Below are 20182 nucleotides of genomic sequence, written 5' to 3' on the forward strand. Positions count from 1 at the left end.
ATTAAAAAATACTCATAATGTCGCTGAGAAAATTATTATGACTGATAAGAAAGGCATTTTAGAACGTCGCCACGATAAAATATAATAAATAATTTCGCATTCAAATTGATAAACTTAGAGAAGTGAAAATTAATAACGAGAAAATGAGAGCATATTATAAAATAATTATATAACTAATGACGTAAATATATCGATTAATTAGGAATACAATATTTTTTATTGAAAAGAAAATCGTAATCAAATTTATTTTCTTGCGATCTTGAAGTTCAAACGACTTGAAACTCGTAGAAAAGAACCGGGAAATGCAGGGCATACTTCAGGAGCAATGTAAGCCTTTATGGCAGTATCAACAAATCTTAACCTAACAATAAGGTTCAATGTCTCGCTATAACAAGTTTTAGATTAGAGCAGAAAGATTCAACAAGTGTCTCAAGGACAATGGCATGCATATCTCAAGAAAAACGCGTAATCATACAAATCTGGACAACAATTATATACAATCACTGATATAATATAATTCAATAAGATATTATATAAAATATAAAGTGTTTATTTCGAAGTCAGTTTAACATGTTTTCATTTGTAATGAATAAGTGAGTATTATTTATTACTTAATCGATACGTGACATGAGTGTATATGATTTGTAAAGAATACTTTTAATAATAATATATGTAGAAACAGTGATATCTATAAAACGAGATTAAAATACCAAATTATTTTAGTTATTTTAAGATTTAGGTAATTGATTAGGATTACATAATCGAAATCATAAAGCACGCTAATCAGCTACTATCGGGAGACACAAATATTGGTGTATTAGCAAACACAAACAACACTCGCGACAAAAGCAACTAAAATTCCGTGATTGGTCCATTCCCCTAATTGCCTTTCACCGCCATCTGTCAATTGCAGCACGAATTATTTTCTATTGAGCTCCTTTTTGTTCATTACGACTGTCATTACCTATTAGCGTGATGCTAAGGGAAGCAAAAAGTATTTAACGTCACAGTGAGGGCTCTTAAAATGCATCTTCACCGATATATAAGTTATTTTTGTGCTGTGATGTCATTGCTTCGTGATATGGTTTAACGATATATGTTCCTAGTCGTATTTTTTAATTGTAAATAACCTAATCGCTATTAAATATTTTTTTGTAATATGGCAAAGACTAAAACAATCAGCAAAGGTTGCCCAAAATGTGAACAGCAGGTAATTTATTATTTGTGCGTACATATAAATTACTTGAAATATTAAAATATTGTGTCTTTATTGCAATCACATCGAATAACCATAAAATGAGTTATAAGGAAAGAGAAATGAAAGATTTGTTACTAAAATATTTAAGGAGTATAATAATCGGTTTCATAAAAAATGATAAACTTAAGTACTTTCGTTTAAAAATATTTTAGAAATCAATTTGACAGAGAATAAAATGTGAATGTCTTTTTTATAGGTAATAAATTTTATTTTATGCACGTATCAATCATAGATACAATAAAGTATTTGCTGTATATTAATTTTATAATTTGTCTGTAAAGGTGCCCGTTGCCTGCAAAGCATGTCCATGTGGTCATTCATTTTTTAATGCAAGACGCAATTCTATTAAGAGTCCTCCAAGTCCTGATAGCGGGGTAATGAAAACTAGACGGACTAATCGAATTAAACGGGAGAAACCAAATTATTATGATGCTTTAGAATATGACAAACAGTCAAAGAAAAGTGCTAAAGTAAGCCATCGTATCGTAAAATTTCTATGTATGACGTGTAAGACACTAAGGTATATAAAAAACTTATTTACTGTAGATAAGAAAAGCAACAGACGCAGCTAACGACATTGACTGCCGACAATTAAATAAAAAGAAGAAGCGAAAAGTGAAAGCTAAAGGAAAGAGTGGGAGTAATAATGGATTAGGAGATGATGATGACGAAATGGAAGGGATCAATGGTTTGTCGCCAGAGAAACAGCTGACGTGCTCTTTAATATTGCAAGAATTAAATAACAAAATGAGAGTGGTGGCTTGGAAGCCAACATGATTATTGGTTAACTTCAATACGATCATTTGATACAGGTATTGGAGTTTGTTAATTGCATTGCAAAGCATTCAAATAGTATTAGATCATTTGTGCATGGATTAAGTAGGTAAAGTAATAGATGTGAAAGACTGTTTTTAATGATAAAATTTATACACACATTCTTTATGATCGATTCTTTGTACTTTACTTTTTACTGTGTCACGGTAGTTCGTTGAGCATTCTGAGTATTTCGTATGCCAAGCTACCCTACAAATGCTAGAGAAATGCAAAGGCAGTATATGTGAAAAGAATATAACTTTTATTAAAGATCACTGTGTTTAAATTACATCTGTCTTTTTTTTTTCTTTTTGTATGAAAAATATGTATTTTCTACTAAGATTGTTTCTTTCATCGCAGAACCTGCCGCAATTCTTCGTTTTCTACAAATAATCATAATGTAACATGTAAATATGATGTACATACTGTTATATATATATAATATAAATATTATATAAGGCAGATTACAATGTACATACAACAATATTTGTTCTATAATTAAGTACTTTTTACTTAAGAATAATTGTAAATGAGGGGAGGGGGGTTCATTTACCAATAAAACTAGAAGGCGTGCATTTATAAAAGTTTATGAAAATCACCCTTACCTGTCGCGAACGAGGTATTTATCATATATATCGTTTGTTTTTTTTTTTTGTACGAATACAACTGAACCAAGCAATACATCATAGTGGATTAATTGTAGCGACAAATGTTGCGATTTTTTTTATTAATTCTCTATTACACATTCGTTCGGTTTTCGTTTGTTTTTTTTTGGTAGTTTTTTTTTGGTTTTTTAAATCACACTTGCAAAATATCTTTATTCTTTCACAGTCGCCTCTGCTTGCGTTTCACCGTTCTCAGCGTTAACGGTCATCTTCGATGATTTCGATACTTCGTTAAAAACCAGGAGCATTGGTAGACCACCCATGACCATGCACGTTCCCATGCAGAGAAAACATACGCTGTAACTTCCAGTTACATCGCGCAGGTAACCTGGAATCATTTTTGGTCCGGATAATAGCCGTCGACAAGTGATCTCTGCGCGAGGAGACGCGACAAAACGATACCTCAGCCGACTACCATGCAGAATATTCGAGCACCTTTGAACTTATCAACTTGTATCATTAATATTTCAAAAGCGTCTTACTGTTCGGCATTGGACGTAGAATAAATACCTGTTAAAGGCGGAATAGAAATAGCTCCGACACTTTGGAACATCCTAACGAGACCGTAGGTCGAGGATATTTTGTCGGTGCCGTATTGGTCAGCGAGAAGGACGGGAACTAGGAGAAACCAACAACCCAGACAAAGTCCATACATGCCAACAGAGCATGCCAGCACGTAGAACGAGTGGGCCATCGGGATTGCCAGCACAGCTACACCAGCACCCACGACACTGTCAAACAGGACCAGAAAGAATACATAACTCAATCAATTAGATAATCCTCTCACAAGACATACGAATATATCTCCGTTGCGGACGACGTTGGGCAAATTCCCTGGCACTCGATAAAATTTTAATGGGTGGCTATAGTCACCTTTGACCTTACGTGGGACAGCCGAGCACCTATCTCTGTACATTCTTTAACCATTTTTCTTTGTGTGCAAATGTCGCGGAACCACTCCTCATCCTACTTCGGATTCTGGGACATTTTATGCAATAAATTTAAGATGTTAAGTCTCCACAGACTCGTGACCCAATATTATCTATACCTCAGAGACGAATAAACCACCCGTTCCAAACTTTAGAGAAGACCAGGAACGCAAACTTCAGAAATGTACAGGGTCTTGCATATGAAACAAGTTACCCGAATATCTTTGAGTGAATGATTTGAGAATATCTTTGCCAAGCAAGAAGGATTAGTTTACTAGATAACGTGTACCGAAAATTTTGGAAAAATTGCGTGTAGTCCGAACTACTTTTTTATTTGGGCTTGTAACGAAAATTTAAAAAAATTTATTTGTAAACTCACAGAAGTTTATATACATTCTGAAAATTTCATCGAAATTAGTCAATTGGGTTTAGAAGTTATAAATGATTAAAAATGATGAAAATCGTCGAATAATAGAATTAAAAGGCGACAATAGCTTGTCAGGAAAACTGAATATATTGGTCCATTCATAAAGAAGTTATTCTGATTCAAAGTGTGTCAATTATGTCACTGACTGTAGAACCTTGCACGCAAAAGACCTATTGTCTTCAACGAGATAATAAAGAAGTATACCAACAAATTTCTCAAGGAAATATTTCTATAACATCACGGATTGTGAAAGAAAAAAATCTGAAACGGTGGTTCTAGTATTAAGAGCCAGGTCTTGTTCAACGTTGAATGTTAACCGTGGCTTTGTTTTCTGAACGGTACGCAAGGCCGTCCCGCAGAAAGGCGGTTAACGAATTACCTTCCGATGTATCCTTTCCGTCGATCGAACAACTGCAAGTCCGAGAGCCATCCAAGTCCGAGTCTTCCGCACAAGTCGAGGGCAGCGGAAATGGCGACGAGGTATCCCGCTTCCGATTTGGTGTAGCCGGCCGCGTGAACGTACGCCGGAAGATAATACAGCATGTAAGGGCTTCCGGTCGACATCAGGCTGACTGAGAAGCACATCATAATGAACTGTGGGTTCTTCAGCAGGGATAGATCGATGTACTGCATTATCCTCTGCATGATAGTCTTCGGCTCCTCGGGGAGAACTTGGGGTTCGGTTTGGGGAGGGGGACAGACGGCCGTGATCGAGGATCTCAACGACCTCAACGAGGATCTGGCCTTGTACACGCACGTCGAGTCGGTCGACAGATCCTCGACGCTGTGCAATATACTGGAGCTACGGATCTTCGAGATCGGCTTCATCCTGAGACACTCGCCGATCACGTCCTTCTCCTCCTCGCTGTCGGTCAGCTCGACCGCCACCACGCCGTTCTGGTGGAACAATTCGTTTAACAGATTATGCTTGGTAGTCGAGTCATGGTTCGCGAATATTAAGTCCAGCTTCTGCTGCTTCGCCGCCTCTAACTCTTTCGCGGTTGCGCTCTCAACCTTCTCAGACTTCTCGACGACGTCCATGGCTTCGGGAGCGTAATTGTTCTCCAGAGGCCGGTACAGGGTCGCGCTCACGCACACGTGGAGCATGCAACCGCCTAAAAGCAGTATGGTCCCGTGGAAACCGAAGTTCTCCACCAGGACCTCGATCAGAAGCGGGAACACGAAGCTGCCGGCGGCCGTGCCGGACACGCATATCCCGTTCGCCAGGGCACGGTGCTTATCGAAGTATTGTGAAACGATGATGATGCCCGGCGTCGTAGACAGGCCGCCACCGATACCTGGTTCCAAAATCATCCAAACATTATGCCTCCTTCCACATTAGTTTTTCTTCAAAGAATTTCTTACAGTATTACTATCACAACATTCATTTCATTGGAATTATTCTTTAAGTGACCGTCATTACTCCACGTTCCCAGAGTGGTTTACCAGATAACGTGTAATGAAAGTCTTGGAATAGTTGCGTTTAGTCTGAATTACGAAAAACAAACAGTGAAAGTTGCTTTTCCCAACTTCTTCGTTTGGGCTTGTAACGAAAATTTAAAAAATGTGTTTTATAGATCCACACCATGAAAATAGGTTGAAAATCGTGAAGAACTGTAATTTCCACCATGTATAAATTATAAACGAGTCAACCAATTTCGATGAAATTTTCAGCATGTATATAACTTATTTACACGACAGACTTTTTAAATTTTAGTCACTGACCCAAACAAAAAAGTGGAGAAAAATTTTTATTCCGATTTAATTGTATGCCATCAATTATGTGACAGACTGTAGGACCGCAAAGAGACCTGGTTGTTATGTAGTCATGACTGCTAAGCCTTTCAGGTGTAAGTTACTTTCACAATCGGTATTAGCGGGTCTCCCAAGTACTGGCGGAATTAACTGCAACGTTGGGGAAACGTTACGGTCATACCTCAAAGGGACAAGGCCTACGACAGCCTCGTCAGTAATGATTACATAACCCCTGGCATTTCCGCGTGGACGTGCGAACTATCGCGTTTGCGTACACGCAAAATATCCAATGCTATATGATACCAAAATGTCGTTATCAACCCCTTGCCGTACGATTTTGTCCACGGCTACGACGATTACAACTTCTTTATCCCTGACGAAAAGAAGAAGAAAGAAGATTCATATTTATCGTATGCCTACAGTTACATGTGTCACAAAACCTTCTTTTTTAATAAATGCCTAACTAGACCTCGGATTTTTACGCAACAGGAACTGTTACCAAGCAGAAATTTCTTTCCCTTTTTAATGACTTCCAAAAACCTGAAAACAGTGCATTATATTAAATTCTCTTTTGCCATAAATGCATAAAATTCGCTGTCTAGGCATTTAGTAGATTTTCTGTCTAAAGTGTTCATCACGTGACTCGTTATTATACGGCAAAGGGTTAACACGTTGTCCGAGACAGTTTTTAAATTGAGAGTTTTATCAAACGTAATTCTACACCATTAAAATCTGCATCTCCAGCGACCGCGGTCTAATCACGATTTAAAAAAAGGCACCGTCGAAAACGGAGCGCAAGGTTCAAGGAAAAAATCCCAGGATACGCATTCTTGTCCCGAGCTTCAGGCGACCGCGTTAAAACAGAAATATCTAATTATACGAAATAATTGGTTGCAACGTCGTTTTCCGATTTTCTATTTCGAATGGTTCGCGGCCAGGCCTGTTACGTAACGAGTCGCGTTATTCAGATATACGTTCGAAATGCATATACAGGATGGAGCCGACCACGGTGTTACGAAACACACGGTATTCTGTCTCGGGCAGATAGCACGCCTCGATGTTTCGCACGTGAATGTATTAGGCGTGATGCTACGACGTCGGACAAACCTGTTAAAACTCCAAAAGTAAAAAAGAGGTGTATCAAGCTCGTGGCAAAGTAACTTAGAGTAAGTCCTAAAGCGCAGAACAATCCTCCGACGAAGACGACCGCCCGACAGCTGTACTTCTGGCAGAGCATGCTCGTCACAGGAGCTAGAATATCGAACACAAAACATTCAATCCATCGACAATCGTCCTCGCGTTTCCTAAACGGCAGAGCAACGATAACTCGTTCGCTTTCCAGCTTGTTCCCCGATTTAATATGCAATTCGAGAAGGCTGCATTTTCTATTGGAAAAACCATCAGGGTTGTCTACATACACAGGAACCCCTTTATTGCAGCGAGCCACGCGCGAGTGGTACACGTGCCATGTAATGCAAATACGGAGCAAATCGAATCCGCAACCGATGACGTATTGGTAAGTCCAGTTCGTACTGGATCATTATCGTACACAGGAGTCATTCAATGCAACAATGGTGCAAGCAAAAACAGCTGGCCCATCGGTAACCGATGACGTACGGGTACACGTCAAGTTCGTACTGTATAATTGTCATACACGAGTCGTTACAGGAAAAATGTTGCAACCGATAACGTACAGGTACGTCTTGGTCCAGTTCAAACGTCAGTGTCGTGGTTGCGAACGGGTTAATGATTGTATATCGTGGAATTAAGTAAAACGTTCTCTAAAAGATGGTAATATCTACGTTACGTTCGTCGTAACTCACGGCAAAATGACGTAACGTTCAAACGAAACGGATAAATATCGACTGACGCCAGTTTTGCATGGAACGGCTCACATGTAAAACTCGGCGTGACCCAGATCCGAGTCGAAGGACAGTGAACGCGTTAAGCGTGCCCGAAACGTTTCCCGAAACCCACCCCCTGGAAACTGAACGCGTTATCCTTCGCGGGCTGCCGTGGTTGGTCCGATCGATTCGAATCGAAGACAGGGGATTACTCACCGAGTGCCAGACAGAGACAGGACAGGATAGCCGGTATCCAGGATGCGACGGAGGCCGACGAGTCCTTGAACGTCTCCATGACCTCTACGTATAGCACGCCGTACGACTTGACCAATCCGGCCACCCAGAACTGAACGAAGAACGCCCCGAACACGATGACCCATCCGTAGCCACCGTCCAACGGGACGTATGTGATGTTCCTCGGCTTCTTGATCTCGTTCCTCTTCTTCTTCTTGGCGGCGGTGCTCCTGGTCGATCGGAGCTCCCGCGACTTCGCGATCAACGGCCTCGCGGTCAGGCTCGAGATCGTCAGGAGGTTGTCGTTGTCCTCGTCCTCGATGGTGTCCGGGCTCTGTAGATGGGGTGGCACGACCGGCGTCGATGTGGCCGTCGCCTGCACCGCCAGCGAGGCCGGCCTCTTCGGCGACGGCACACCTGTGCTCAGGTCGAACACGGGCGCCGAGTGTATGGACAACAGCGAGCCCAGCTGATTCTGTTGATTCATATTCTCGTCGATGCCGGTCGTGCCGACCATCTCCTGCGACGCTGTCGCGCAGGCGACAGGGTCACGCTCGACCGAATCCTGCAGGCTCCATTCTCGTGGTAACGACATATTTCAGTGGCTTCGTTCACAACCGGGGGACCGTAATACATTGGAGTTACGTTACTTGGCCTCTCTTCGCTCGCTGGACTTGGCAAACTGTCTTCCTGTCACTCAGCCGCTTCGCTGCCACCTTCCTCACCGTAGTCGATCCCGAACCGGGTACCACTTCCCTTGTCGACGACTCTGATCACTGGACCGGGTCTTCTCGGTGACCTTTCTCCTTCTTTTCTTTCCTCCCTCTTTTACTTTTATTTCACCGATCTCCGTCCAAATTCTCTGTCTCTTCTAAGCCGTGCGACCTGTCCCGAGGTGTACACCCTCCTCGATCCACCCTCTTGCTTCGTGTCTTCCTTTCTCTAACCCGTTCTCTACCTCTTCCTCCACCTCTTTTTTTTTTCTCTCCGGATTCCAATTACCTGCCCGTCGTCCTCCTTCTCACCATTTACACGTTCCCCAGGATTCTCCTGACTCGGACTAAGGGCACTTGGTAAATAACCGAGATGAAAGCGGTGCGCACGCAGAGGAGGTCGCCACCGAATGGAAACTTACGGGATCGATATCCACCGTCGACGCACTGGCATCTCGCGGTAGTCACCACCACGTGGCCTCCAGAACAATGCAGGGGGGGCTATCGGTTTGTTGTCCTGCGGTCGACCCACTTTCCCGTCGACGCTTCAATCGCACCCGATCCGACGATCTCACTCGCGGGGCGATCCACGATCCCGACGAACATCGTCCCGATCGACCATCCGAAATGATTTTTTACGAGGCACGAGGAGAAACTCCGTTGCTCGTTACTTTTCCTCGATGCTGCCCGATGACGTCTCCACCGGTCGTTTCTCGTCGATGCGCGAACCTTATCGACGTCGATGAAATTATCGAACGACCGACCGCGACCGATTCGAATTAGCCAATCGCTCGACTTGCCAAGGATTCTCCTGCACGCGGCTTCCTCGATCGATCGCTTTGCAAACGCTTCGCGACGGTTTTCCAACGATTTTGCAAACGATTTAGCGAAAGATCGAACGGAGGACACGGTAATGATCCGTCGAAAAATACAAAAACAGCCGAAAATCGCGATAGTGGGGACGCGGAGACTGTGCGCAGCATCCGAACGGATCAATGAGTCCCCGAGTTCTGTCTCTCAGATCCACCTTCGCGCTCGACGTTGACGCTGGTCGTCCGTTTGTAGGGATACTCGGCAAGGGCGTGAACCGTTTTCCAAATGAGTCGGAGCTTGACGAGAACTGCGTGAACGATCTCTGTGGCCGGGCTCGAATCGGTACGTTCGACGAAACCGTGGCGCGCGGTAGAATAGAAGACAACCTCGAGGATTCACCGCCTCCCATAAGATTCTCGTGTTATTGCTCGTAACGTGTCGGAAGTATCGACACGGTAATCTAAATCGGAAATCGTGGAGCTATAATTCTCCCGTACATGTGTAGCGCTCGTAGTTTTATTCGGCTCTCACTTTTTCTCATTCCGTTCGGCAAATATTATCGGAACTTATTGCTCCCCGTAGATCGATCACCGGAATGGCGAGATACGAAGCTGCCCTGTTGTTCCTCCTCCTGATCTGGGAGGCTTTCTCTTACTCGCATGTCTTGAACGAAATCGACAATGGACACGGGGCGTTCCAGGCCAACAATCCCACCCACTTTAAGATCGGCGCTGTATTGTCGAACGAGAGCAAAAATCATTTCGAGCAGAAACTCAAGGTAAGTAATACAAGACGGCACACTGTTCTCGAGGCGGGTCCATTCGGGCGAAATCCCTCGAGGAACACTTGGACACCCACACCCTCGCGGACGCCCGATTGAATATTATTCGTAAAAAAAAAACCTTGACGCGCGTCCAATTACCCCCACCCGCCATTTCGATATATCCGTCACGAATGAATAGCCTCGAGTACGAATTTAAACCTTTGCGCTACGATTCGTTTTACCTTCTCTGACGTCTCTTAGAAGAAGAAGGAAATTGAATGCCCATGTATTCTCCAACGGCTGGGTATCGACAACGACAAAACAGAATTTGGGTTTCAAGGGAATCGATAACATAATACAGGCTGTCAACAAACAAAGGTTGAATGACATCGAGGGGGACGTGATTTAATGTGAATGGTTTTTCTGTAGGTGTAGGGGTAGAGGACATATGAAGGTCAATCTAATTTGTTTAAATAGATTCATATATTTTAGAATGCATCGATCGATGCAGCCCGTCATTCCCTGTGAATATATTTTTTATTTTATCTCTAAATTAAAAAGCATACAGTTCCATTAAAAAAAATTAAGTTGACCTTCGTATGTCCTCTACGCCTCCATCTACAGAAGCACTATTAACATCCAATTATCAAGCTTGCATCGACTGATTTTCTTAAATTTTCAATACAGGCCCACAAAAAAAAGTTGTAAAAAACTTTTAGTGTTTCCTCTGCAATCCCGACCAATTGCAATTTTTTCATGTGGTCAACTAATTCTAAATTCTCAAAAAGAAATTCAGGTCGTATGGTCCAATATTGAAAAAGTTGTCGCCTTTTTAAGAGTGTCCGAATATTAATGGAAGTCCCTGTATATTCTAGTATCAAGGAAAGATCATTTTGAATCGTTGAAGCTCTTTCAAGCTTTGACGCAATTTGACGGTGAATTAACCAGAGGGGATAATTGTTTCGTTTCAGAACCTGAACTTAGACTTGAATTACGTGAGGAGGGGAGTGTCCTACACGCCTACGGTGATCCAGATGGACGCGAATCCAATTAAAACGGCGTTGAGCGTGTGCAATCACTTAATTGCGGAGAGGGTGTACGCAGTGGTGGTCTCTCATCCCCTAACAGGAGATCTGTCACCGGCCGCTGTTTCTTACACAAGCGGATTTTATCACATACCCGTTATCGGGATATCGTCGAGAGACTCTGCGTTCTCTGACAAAGTGAGTCCACCAGCTGACTTCTAGTCTTCTCGAAGAAGATCCTGACGACATTGAAACCCTCCAACCTTTCAACCAGAAATAATGGTCTTGCAAATATTCGTGCTATTCCAGGCCACGAATAATGACGAATCTGTATGCAAAGATAAGTTTTCTTCGAATAATTCACAGATACAGGTTCTAAGCAGCGCTTCATTTCTGCTTTTAAGCATCTCATTAAGGCATCGAGGATCTCCTGCAATCGTTTTTCAAGGTTCAATTTAAATAATTACTACACAGTAAATCTTCATAGAAAATAAAAATGTTCTACCTGGATTGCAACAAACTGGAGCGAAAGAGAAATTTATTTTTTTCTGATTATGTTCAATAGGTTGATAATAATATAAAAGTATTTTGAAATTCTTCTAATGTTTTCACATCGAATGATTACATTTCAAAAACACTTTAAGAGTATTAACATATTATTTTCACTACATTCAAATTATTTATGAAAAATATAGATTTATATTTAGCTCCTGGGTCTTGCAATTGATATAAAAATTTTCATTTTGCACAAAGATCTGGAGATATTTTATAGTATCGAAAAGTCATTTTGGTCAGTACATATAAGTTACATATTTAATTAAAAATATATCCAAAACCTTCAAATATTTGAATTTCAGATCTCCAATTATTTACGATACCAGTTTCAACCCCGGGCTCCCCTAAACACGCGAAAGATCTGCGGAAATGATTGAAGGACGATTCTCGAGATTCCTTAATTTGATTCCTCATTGAGACCTCATCGAACAAGACGATTAATTATGCTTTTCCGTATAATAGACCGCGCGGTTCATCCGGTTTTCAGCAAACAGGATTTCCAAGTAATACCTCCATTGCGTCAGTATCGCATTACCGGAATTATTGCGTCACACTCGTTAAAGATTTATTGTACGTTCACGTACTGTGGCCCAGGATGTAAACAACCGTGCGATGGATCTTCTTTTCTTTTTCCAGAACATTCATGTCTCTTTCCTGCGCACGGTGCCGCCGTACTCGCATCAGGCCGATGTGTGGGTGGATCTGCTGAAACACTTTAATTACATGAAGGTGATCTTCATCCACAGCTCCGACACCGATGGCCGGGCTCTGCTTGGCCGGTTCCAAACCACCTCGCAGAATTTGGACGCGTACGTGGAAATCAAGGTTCAGGTAGGTCCTCTCATTCTACAACTCATTAAGACTGCAGATTTTTATGCATTTATAATAAAAATGGATGGCTGCAATTTAGAGCAGGAGAAAAATTCAGATAATCTTCAGCGAGTTTAAATTATTCAAGAAAGAATCCAACGTGTAACTGGCTCCCAAATTTTGCAATTGCAGTCAAATCTGCAGTCTAATAATGAGTAACGCACATTTATAAATCCTAGACGCCAGAAAAGCGATCGACTAAACAGGTGCTTTGACCAGGTGGATCCTATCATCGAGTTCGAACCCGGCCTGGAGGATTTCACGCAGCAGCTGATGGACATGAAGTCGGCGCAGGCGAGAGTATGTCTGTTGTACGCGTCGTAAGTATCCCATTCTTCGGGACGTTTTATGCTAGTCAAATATTGATCGCCCCCCTTTTCTTTCGTTTTGGCAACAGGAAAACCGACGCGGACGTGATCTTCCGAGATGCCGCAGCCCTGAACATGACCGGCGCAGGATACGTTTGGATCGTGACGGAGCAAGCCTTAGATGCGCCGAACGCACCGGAAGGTCTTCTCGGCTTGAAATTAATTAACGCGGAGAAAGAGGAGGCTCACATCCAGGACAGCCTGTCAGTTCCTTTTCTGATCGTACATTGACGTGTTAGCTTCGTGTCTAGATAATGTTGTCTGTCCCAACATGGTAAAACCGTGTGAGAGAAAGAGTGACTCTGTTACACACGCATGAGAAGACCTACGACTCAAATACAATGTCTGGGTTGCGATTGTTCACGCAGAATGCCATGCCGGTCGCTTAAATACAATCTTTCTTGCGTCCAGCTTTTTTCGTAGACACGCCGCATGCGTAATGCAGGAACATGCGCCATTATTTCTACATTAATATATTCCCATATTAATTGCTTTCTTCTATTGCCTCGGAGAAATTGAACTGCCCAAGCCAAAACGCTGTTACATCTTCTGTATACTAGACTCCTATCGGCACCTGTTGTTGGTTCCTTCAAGTTGAACAGTACTATTATGTAATTTACACGGATTTTATTCCAACCTTCGTGTTGTAGCCATTTCGAGGGGCTTATATTTTGCATACACGCTTCAAGTCTACAAAGGAATTTTTGTTTGTAATAGTCTGCTGTCTAGAACGCATTTTTCTGTGATAGAATCATTTATAATCACAGCTGATAAAAGTCTGTTCAGATTTGAAGGAGTCCACACCACGGAAGGAATTGTTAGCAAATAGAAATTAACTACTCCCAGCATGTAGCATCTGTGATTCGATGTATGTTACAGGCTGGTGCTAGTGTCGGCTTTGAACGAAATGAACAACACGGAAATGATCACGGAGCCGCCGAAGGACTGCGATGACTCCGGCACAATTTGGGAAACTGGGAAAAGCCTGTTCGGGTACGGTTTCCACGTACTATTGATTGTCGCAAATGAAATGTCCGATTTTTAACAGTAACGTTAGGCAAACTTAACGCAGTAACGTTAAGCAGACTCTTTGACAAGTAGAATCACCCTCTGCCCGCTTGTGCATGTTATTCAGTCGTATCCTGCAGTTCACCAACGATTCACAAGTTTCTTGATTGAATTTAAAATTGACCGTCTAAATACAAAATGTAGATAGAACATAAAAGGTTTGTACCTTAAAGTCGTATATAACAAACTTGCAAGCTGTAACTTATAAATAACATTTGTCTTCGAAAATCAGACATTTCATATGTAAAAACGTAATTCACTTGTATCTTTAGTAGAGCAAGATTCCAGTGAGTGAGAGTTATGCTATCACGAGTTTCATCATTTTAGGTTCATCCGCAAGCAAGTATTGCAGACCGGCTCCACCGGAAGAGTAGCTTTCGACGACAATGGGGACCGAATCTTTGCGGAGTATCATATCATCAATATTCAAGAAAAGGGCGAACGGGTCTCCGTTGGAAAATATTTTTATCCCATTGTAAGCTCCAGAAAACACTGAATCTAAATTTGAAAAAATCACCGGGAACGTAGTAAGCCTTAAAATTAAATTTAACACTTTATCTACCGGAAGCCTATCAACACGCTTTCCAATAATCGTGCTGTACCAAATGGAAGCTTAAAAATTTTCCTTTTTTCCCGAATAATCCAAAATTGCTGGATCACATTATCGAGGGTGAATTGTTGGTTTACGATCGAAGTTTCTGTTGCTGTTGCAGGATCTATTAAAAAATCCTCAGCCGTGGGCCGCAGACTTTCGAAAATTAAGGAATACTCGACGGTAGATAATGTGTTCGATTTTAAGTTTACAAAGAAGTAGGCTTTCGTAGGAGTTCGTAGGCGTTCTCGTCGAGAAGTTTTGGCTTGCTCGAGGAATTCGAGCAATTCAAGAAACTTTAATCTAGCAGGGAAACGCGGGCCAGAACAACACCAAAATGAAGCTGATGGTGAACGAATCGAACATAACGTGGCCGGGCCGATTACGATCGAAGCCGGAAGGCTTCATGATCCCCACACACCTGAAAGTGCTCACGATCGAGGAGAAACCGTTCGTCTACGTCCGCGAGATCGCCGAGACTGAATCCTGTCAGCCTGAGGAGATTCTGTGTCCTCACTTCAACTCCAGTGAACACGAAAGTAAATAACGAAAGTTAGTTTTCTAATATAATTATCCAACGTACTCTAATTGCTCTACCGTTTCCAGGCACGAAAACATATTGTTGCAAGGGGTACTGTATGGACTTGTTGGAGAAACTATCGGAGACCATCAACTTCACTTACAGCTTGGCCTTGTCTCCCGACGGACAGTTCGGCAGCTATATGATCAAGAATAGTTCAGGTGAAAAATCGTTTTTGGAGACGGTTGCGCGACGATGAACGTCACGAATGAAAACGAAACGCGGTTTTATTCGTAAACGTTGCAGCGGGCGGAAAGAAGGAGTGGACGGGACTGATAGGGGAACTAGTCAACGAAAGAGCAGACATGATCGTCGCTCCTTTGACGATCAACCCGGAACGCGCGGAGTTCATCGAGTTTAGCAAACCTTTCAAGTACCAGGGTATCACTATCCTCGAGAAGAAGGTATATTCTTAAATTAATGACGAGTTACTATTAGTCTCTTCGCAACAAATTCCTAAAAACTGATTTAAAAAAAAGTAATAAATCATTCATAGGGATTTTTCACCTTAAACGTAACAATTCTCATAAACTAGTCCATAAAGCTGACTCTATGTCTGGACTTACAGCCCTCAAGATCGTCGACCTTGGTATCGTTCCTGCAGCCGTTCAGTAACACACTTTGGATACTGGTGATGGTGTCGGTGCACGTGGTGGCTCTAGTTCTGTACCTCCTCGACCGGTTCTCGCCTTTCGGGAGGTTCAAGCTAGCAAACACTGACGGTACCGAAGAGGACGCCCTCAACTTGTCCAGCGCAATCTGGTTCGCCTGGGGAGTCTTGCTCAACAGCGGAATCGGAGAAGGTCCGTAACAATCCCTCGAAGTTGGCCTCAACGTTTCACGAACCTTTCCATGGAAAAAGCCTTAGAATCCTTTCGCCCCTTGCACTACGATTTATCTTATGGTTACAGTGATTAGAACTATTCTGTGCCTATATGTTCTCCAACGGCTGTACATTAACAACAAACCGAATAGAATTTTATTTCGGTTTAAAGGAAATTAACCTTCCGCCTGCATACCGGATCGTTTGTGTTCACGACTAATTGTTTTACTAGGTTTTCAAAAAATCTAAAAGAATTCAGGAATACGTATCGAAGCCCCTATTTCAATATATAATCGTTGGAACATTAAATATTGCCCACGCAGGATTAATAACATACATGCTTATTAGACTCTGTTCAGAACCTTCATCACGAGTCTCACTCGACGTTCTATTACAAGGGATTAAGGAAGCTAAAAAGAGCAAATCCCAAGTCGTAAACTTGCTGTTCTAAAAGATAATAGGAATGAACAAACAACCGATGCAGATCAATTATTATTTGAAACTTGTAGCCCGTACTTAACATCGCATGCGAAGCGAAAATTAACATCCTTGGGTATACCGTACAGAGTAAACTTCCACGTAGAGCTTTCCTACTCTGATTTATGATGCCTCGGGCAATGTCGGGCCGCTGTTAAACAAGGCAGCAATCTTCCTGAAAACCCGAACTCCACAGATCGGTGCAGTCGCTTCCAGGTTTACCTGTAATCAGTGTGAAAGGAATTCTTTATTATCCTATGGAGCGTGTCCCCCTCTCCCAAGCGATCATTAACATTGAACCTCCGAGTAACGTATTTATAGCGACCGTTAATGTCTTCCTTTGCCAACGGAGGCATAATTAAATCGATTAAACAAGGACAAAAATGGAATCACGCTATGATTCTTATGCGCTCCCTACCGACCACGGTCTCGTCAACAAAAATGCTCGTTGATACGGAAAATGAAAAAGGCTTCCAGCTTTGTATTTGCGGTGATCTTTCCCAAATGTCAGAATTAATGAGCCAAGGACGACCGGATCGGAATAGTTCGCATGATAAATCTGACTCTCCTTAATTTAATAGGCACTCCGAGAAGCTTCTCTGCACGGGTGCTGGGCATGGTCTGGGCAGGATTCGCGATGATCATCGTGGCCTCGTACACTGCCAACTTGGCTGCATTCTTGGTGTTGGAACGGCCCAAGACGAAATTAACTGGAATCAACGATGCTCGAGTAAGAATTTGCGTAATCGTAGGGGAGAATGGGGTAACGGTGATCGCTTAAGCGATGCAGTATACGGGGCTGTAGAAGGATATTTTTCCACGAAGTTAAGTACCCCTACTGGCAATGGTTGGGTGGAGACAAATTTAGGACTTGTCATTTTGTAATAATAATACTATCATTGCCAGCTAACCGCGATTACCATATTTCTCCCCTAGTCGTAAGACGAATCTTCGAGGCTAATCGAACGAAGATAAGAAAATTAGTTGTCTACTTATAAAAGGACCTTTCCGTTTACAGCTGAGAAACACCATGGAGAATCTCACGTGTGCGACGGTGAAGGGCTCGGCCGTGGACATGTACTTCCGTCGACAAGTCGAACTGTCCAACATGTATCGCACCATGGAGGCAAACAATTACGACACTGCCGAAGAAGCCATCAGGGACATTAAAATTGGGTAAGACTCGCTAACCTTTAGCCATTAGGCAGTGTTTCTTTGATCGACAGGAATCGATGAGTTTGACACCGATGTTTCATTTAGGAAACTCATGGCCTTCATCTGGGACAGCTCTCGCTTGGAATTCGAGGCTGCCCAGGACTGCGAATTGGTCACTGCCGGAGAGCTGTTTGGACGGTCCGGTTACGGGATAGGCTTGCAAAAGGGCTCTTTATGGGCGGACGCTGTGACCCTGGCTATCTTAGACTTCCACGAAAGTAAGGATCATCATATACCGGCGGCAATTACGAAAAGTTGCAAATTATCTACTTTTACTTCGACCTATTCAAACACTCGACCACGAGGCCAGATTTCCGCTGTGTACGTAAAAATTTCATCAAAATCGTTGTGTCCAGATTTGACACAGGTCTTGTTCCGATATAAGGCGAAGGCGGGGTACCGGCTTTCGCCGTATTTCGGATCAGTATACCTACGCGGCTTGACTTTGTTCTCGAGTGGGTCGAGAGTGAACACAGAGAATGCGCGAGAGGTGAGAGGTAACGGCAGACCATAATCGCCAAATATCGTAGGCGGTTTCATGGAGAGCCTCGATACGCACTGGATCCTCCAAGGGAACGTGCAACAGTGCGAGCAGCTGGAGAACACGCCGAACACGCTGGGACTGAAGAACATGGCCGGAGTGTTCATAGTGGTGGGCGTGGGGATCGTCGGCGGCATCGGTTTGATCATCATCGAGGTGGCGTACAAGAAACACCAGATCCGCAAGCAGAAGAAGATGGAATTGGCGAGACACGCGGCGGACAAATGGCGGGGAGCGATCGAGGTAAGGGAACCGGAGGGTGGATCCCCTGGACTAATCGAATCTCTGTTCTTTTCTCTCTCTCTCCGATATCTTTCGCTGTCCTCTCCTCAGAATTGTGTGTTTATCAGTAAACCGCAGGCGGCCGGGAGGAAGTAGGAGCGCCGGCAGGAAGCTCGGGAAGCTAGTAACGACACGAAATACGTCCGATCTGAGCACCAATTTTTGCTTCTACCAGCTTTAGGGGATGAGGAATGTAGTCGGGCTTCTATATTGCCGCAGGATAGCATTATCTCTAGAGAAACAACCGCCCCCCTCTATATCTTGCATCAGTATCGCTTTTGTTTACACGGGGTGAGCCAGACAAGGACACCCGAATGCCTTCAGTGGATTTGAACCCTCCGTGGGCAAGCATGCGTTTTGCTCCTTCCGTGGGCAGCCTGGGTTGTTTATGTTCACGACTAATTTTTTTTTTATTGTTCTAGGCTTTGAAAAAATCTAAAAAACTTCTGGAATACGTATCGAAGTCCCTATTTTAATGTATATAATCCTTTGAACATAAAATGTTTAAAGCATTAATGGAAGAAAATAAATATTGGAAAGAAAGAAATTCAAGAATGAAATTTCGCTCTAGACATAAACGATCCAAGTTGTCCACGGAGGGTTAGCAACCCCTTCAAGAGGGTCTTCTGGTCTAGAGCGTCATTTTGTAGACAATTTGTTGATTGGAAATTTCTATAAAGTAATCGGACGACTATTTTCTATTGAGGTTTCTGCAAAACGTATGTTCTATTATTTGGACTGTACAAATTATATTTGTTAAAGTCAAAATACTTAAAATTGTAGGAGTTATAGTGCTTAATGGCTGCTACAAAACCAACTTACTACAAGATCGTTCAAGGTCAAATCCACTAAAATCATTCGAGTGTTCCCGCCTTTCCCGACTCACCTTTCACGGCTCTTGGTCACAAGTATTTATTCTATCAGCTTTATCGTATTGATATGAGCTTCCAATATCAGTTAAGTTATTCTTAGAAGTACAAAGTATGACTGTAGGCTCTTTGAGTGCTGGTACTTGCGAGTACCCGAAAGTTAGGTGCACTGAAAGAATTTCTTTGCGCTTTGAAATATATATACAGTGCGACGTAACTTGTAAGTCGACTAGAATTAGCCGAAATGAACGAGCGAGTGCGATTTTCTGTGTCGTGGTTCATGGTAGTAATTCGAGTTCAATTTCTTATGCAGAAACGGAAGACTCTGCGAGCGTCGATCGCGGCTCAACGAAGGATCCAAAGCAACGGCCTAAATGATCCGACAACCGTCAGTTTAGCGGTGGACACGGTGGCTAGATCTAACTTAACCCCGCGAAGCCCGGGTCGGGCTTGGCCCGGTGATAGCGACATCCGTCAACGGCCAATCCCTCGCTCTGATGATATCAGACTATCCCCAGCCGCGTACACGGCGGACGTCTCACACCTCATAGTGTGAGCGAACTGACTTTTTATATAGATCCACCTGTATCGTGAATATCAAAATGTTATCACTGTCGTGAAGAAGTTACGTTAGATCTATATACGTGCACAGGAATACCTGTGTCGAGAGTGTGTTTGTTTTATACAATAAACAATCGTTACT

General features: G+C 42.8%; 3 protein-coding genes across 6 annotated transcripts; 2 read left to right on the forward strand and 1 right to left on the reverse strand.

The window, feature by feature from the left end:
* Nucleotides 1-926: 926 nt before the first annotated feature.
* Nucleotides 927-2360, forward strand: LOC143359942 (uncharacterized). The gene is made up of 3 exons (XM_076798349.1): nt 927-1210; nt 1540-1728; nt 1805-2360. Exons 1-3 carry the CDS (start codon nt 1160-1162, stop codon nt 2033-2035), a joined length of 471 nt encoding a protein of 156 aa, XP_076654464.1. The 5' UTR covers nt 927-1159; the 3' UTR covers nt 2036-2360.
* Nucleotides 2313-9417, reverse strand: Sln (monocarboxylic acid transporter silnoon). Its single transcript, XM_076798348.1, has 6 exons — nt 7908-9417; nt 6955-7098; nt 4472-5390; nt 3247-3467; nt 2677-3064; nt 2313-2454 (listed from the first exon to the last, which is right to left on the reverse strand). Exons 1-5 carry the CDS (start codon nt 8518-8520, stop codon nt 2889-2891), a joined length of 2073 nt encoding a protein of 690 aa, XP_076654463.1. The 5' UTR covers nt 8521-9417; the 3' UTR covers nt 2313-2454; nt 2677-2888.
* Nucleotides 9418-9640: 223 nt separating this feature from the next.
* On the forward strand, nt 9641-20182 carry Nmdar1 (glutamate ionotropic receptor NMDA type subunit 1). 4 transcript variants are annotated; one of them, XM_076798343.1, is made up of 17 exons: nt 9641-9793; nt 10034-10229; nt 11186-11437; nt 12431-12625; nt 12884-12984; nt 13062-13235; nt 13912-14025; nt 14428-14575; nt 15000-15231; nt 15299-15433; nt 15519-15676; nt 15841-16075; nt 17154-17302; nt 17591-17748; nt 17833-18005; nt 18318-18571; nt 19793-20182. In XM_076798343.1, exons 2-17 carry the CDS (start codon nt 10047-10049, stop codon nt 20033-20035), a joined length of 2904 nt encoding a protein of 967 aa, XP_076654458.1. In that variant the 5' UTR covers nt 9641-9793; nt 10034-10046; the 3' UTR covers nt 20036-20182. The 4 variants fall into 4 exon arrangements, with proteins under 4 accessions (XP_076654458.1, XP_076654461.1, XP_076654462.1 ...); XM_076798346.1 differs by having other exon boundaries at nt 15003-15231; XM_076798347.1 differs by lacking the exon at nt 19793-20182 and adding an exon at nt 18679-18802.

Source organism: Halictus rubicundus, chromosome 12 (genome assembly GCF_050948215.1).
Source record: "Halictus rubicundus isolate RS-2024b chromosome 12, iyHalRubi1_principal, whole genome shotgun sequence".
In the NCBI taxonomy this organism is placed as follows: Eukaryota; Metazoa; Arthropoda; class Insecta; order Hymenoptera; family Halictidae; genus Halictus; species Halictus rubicundus.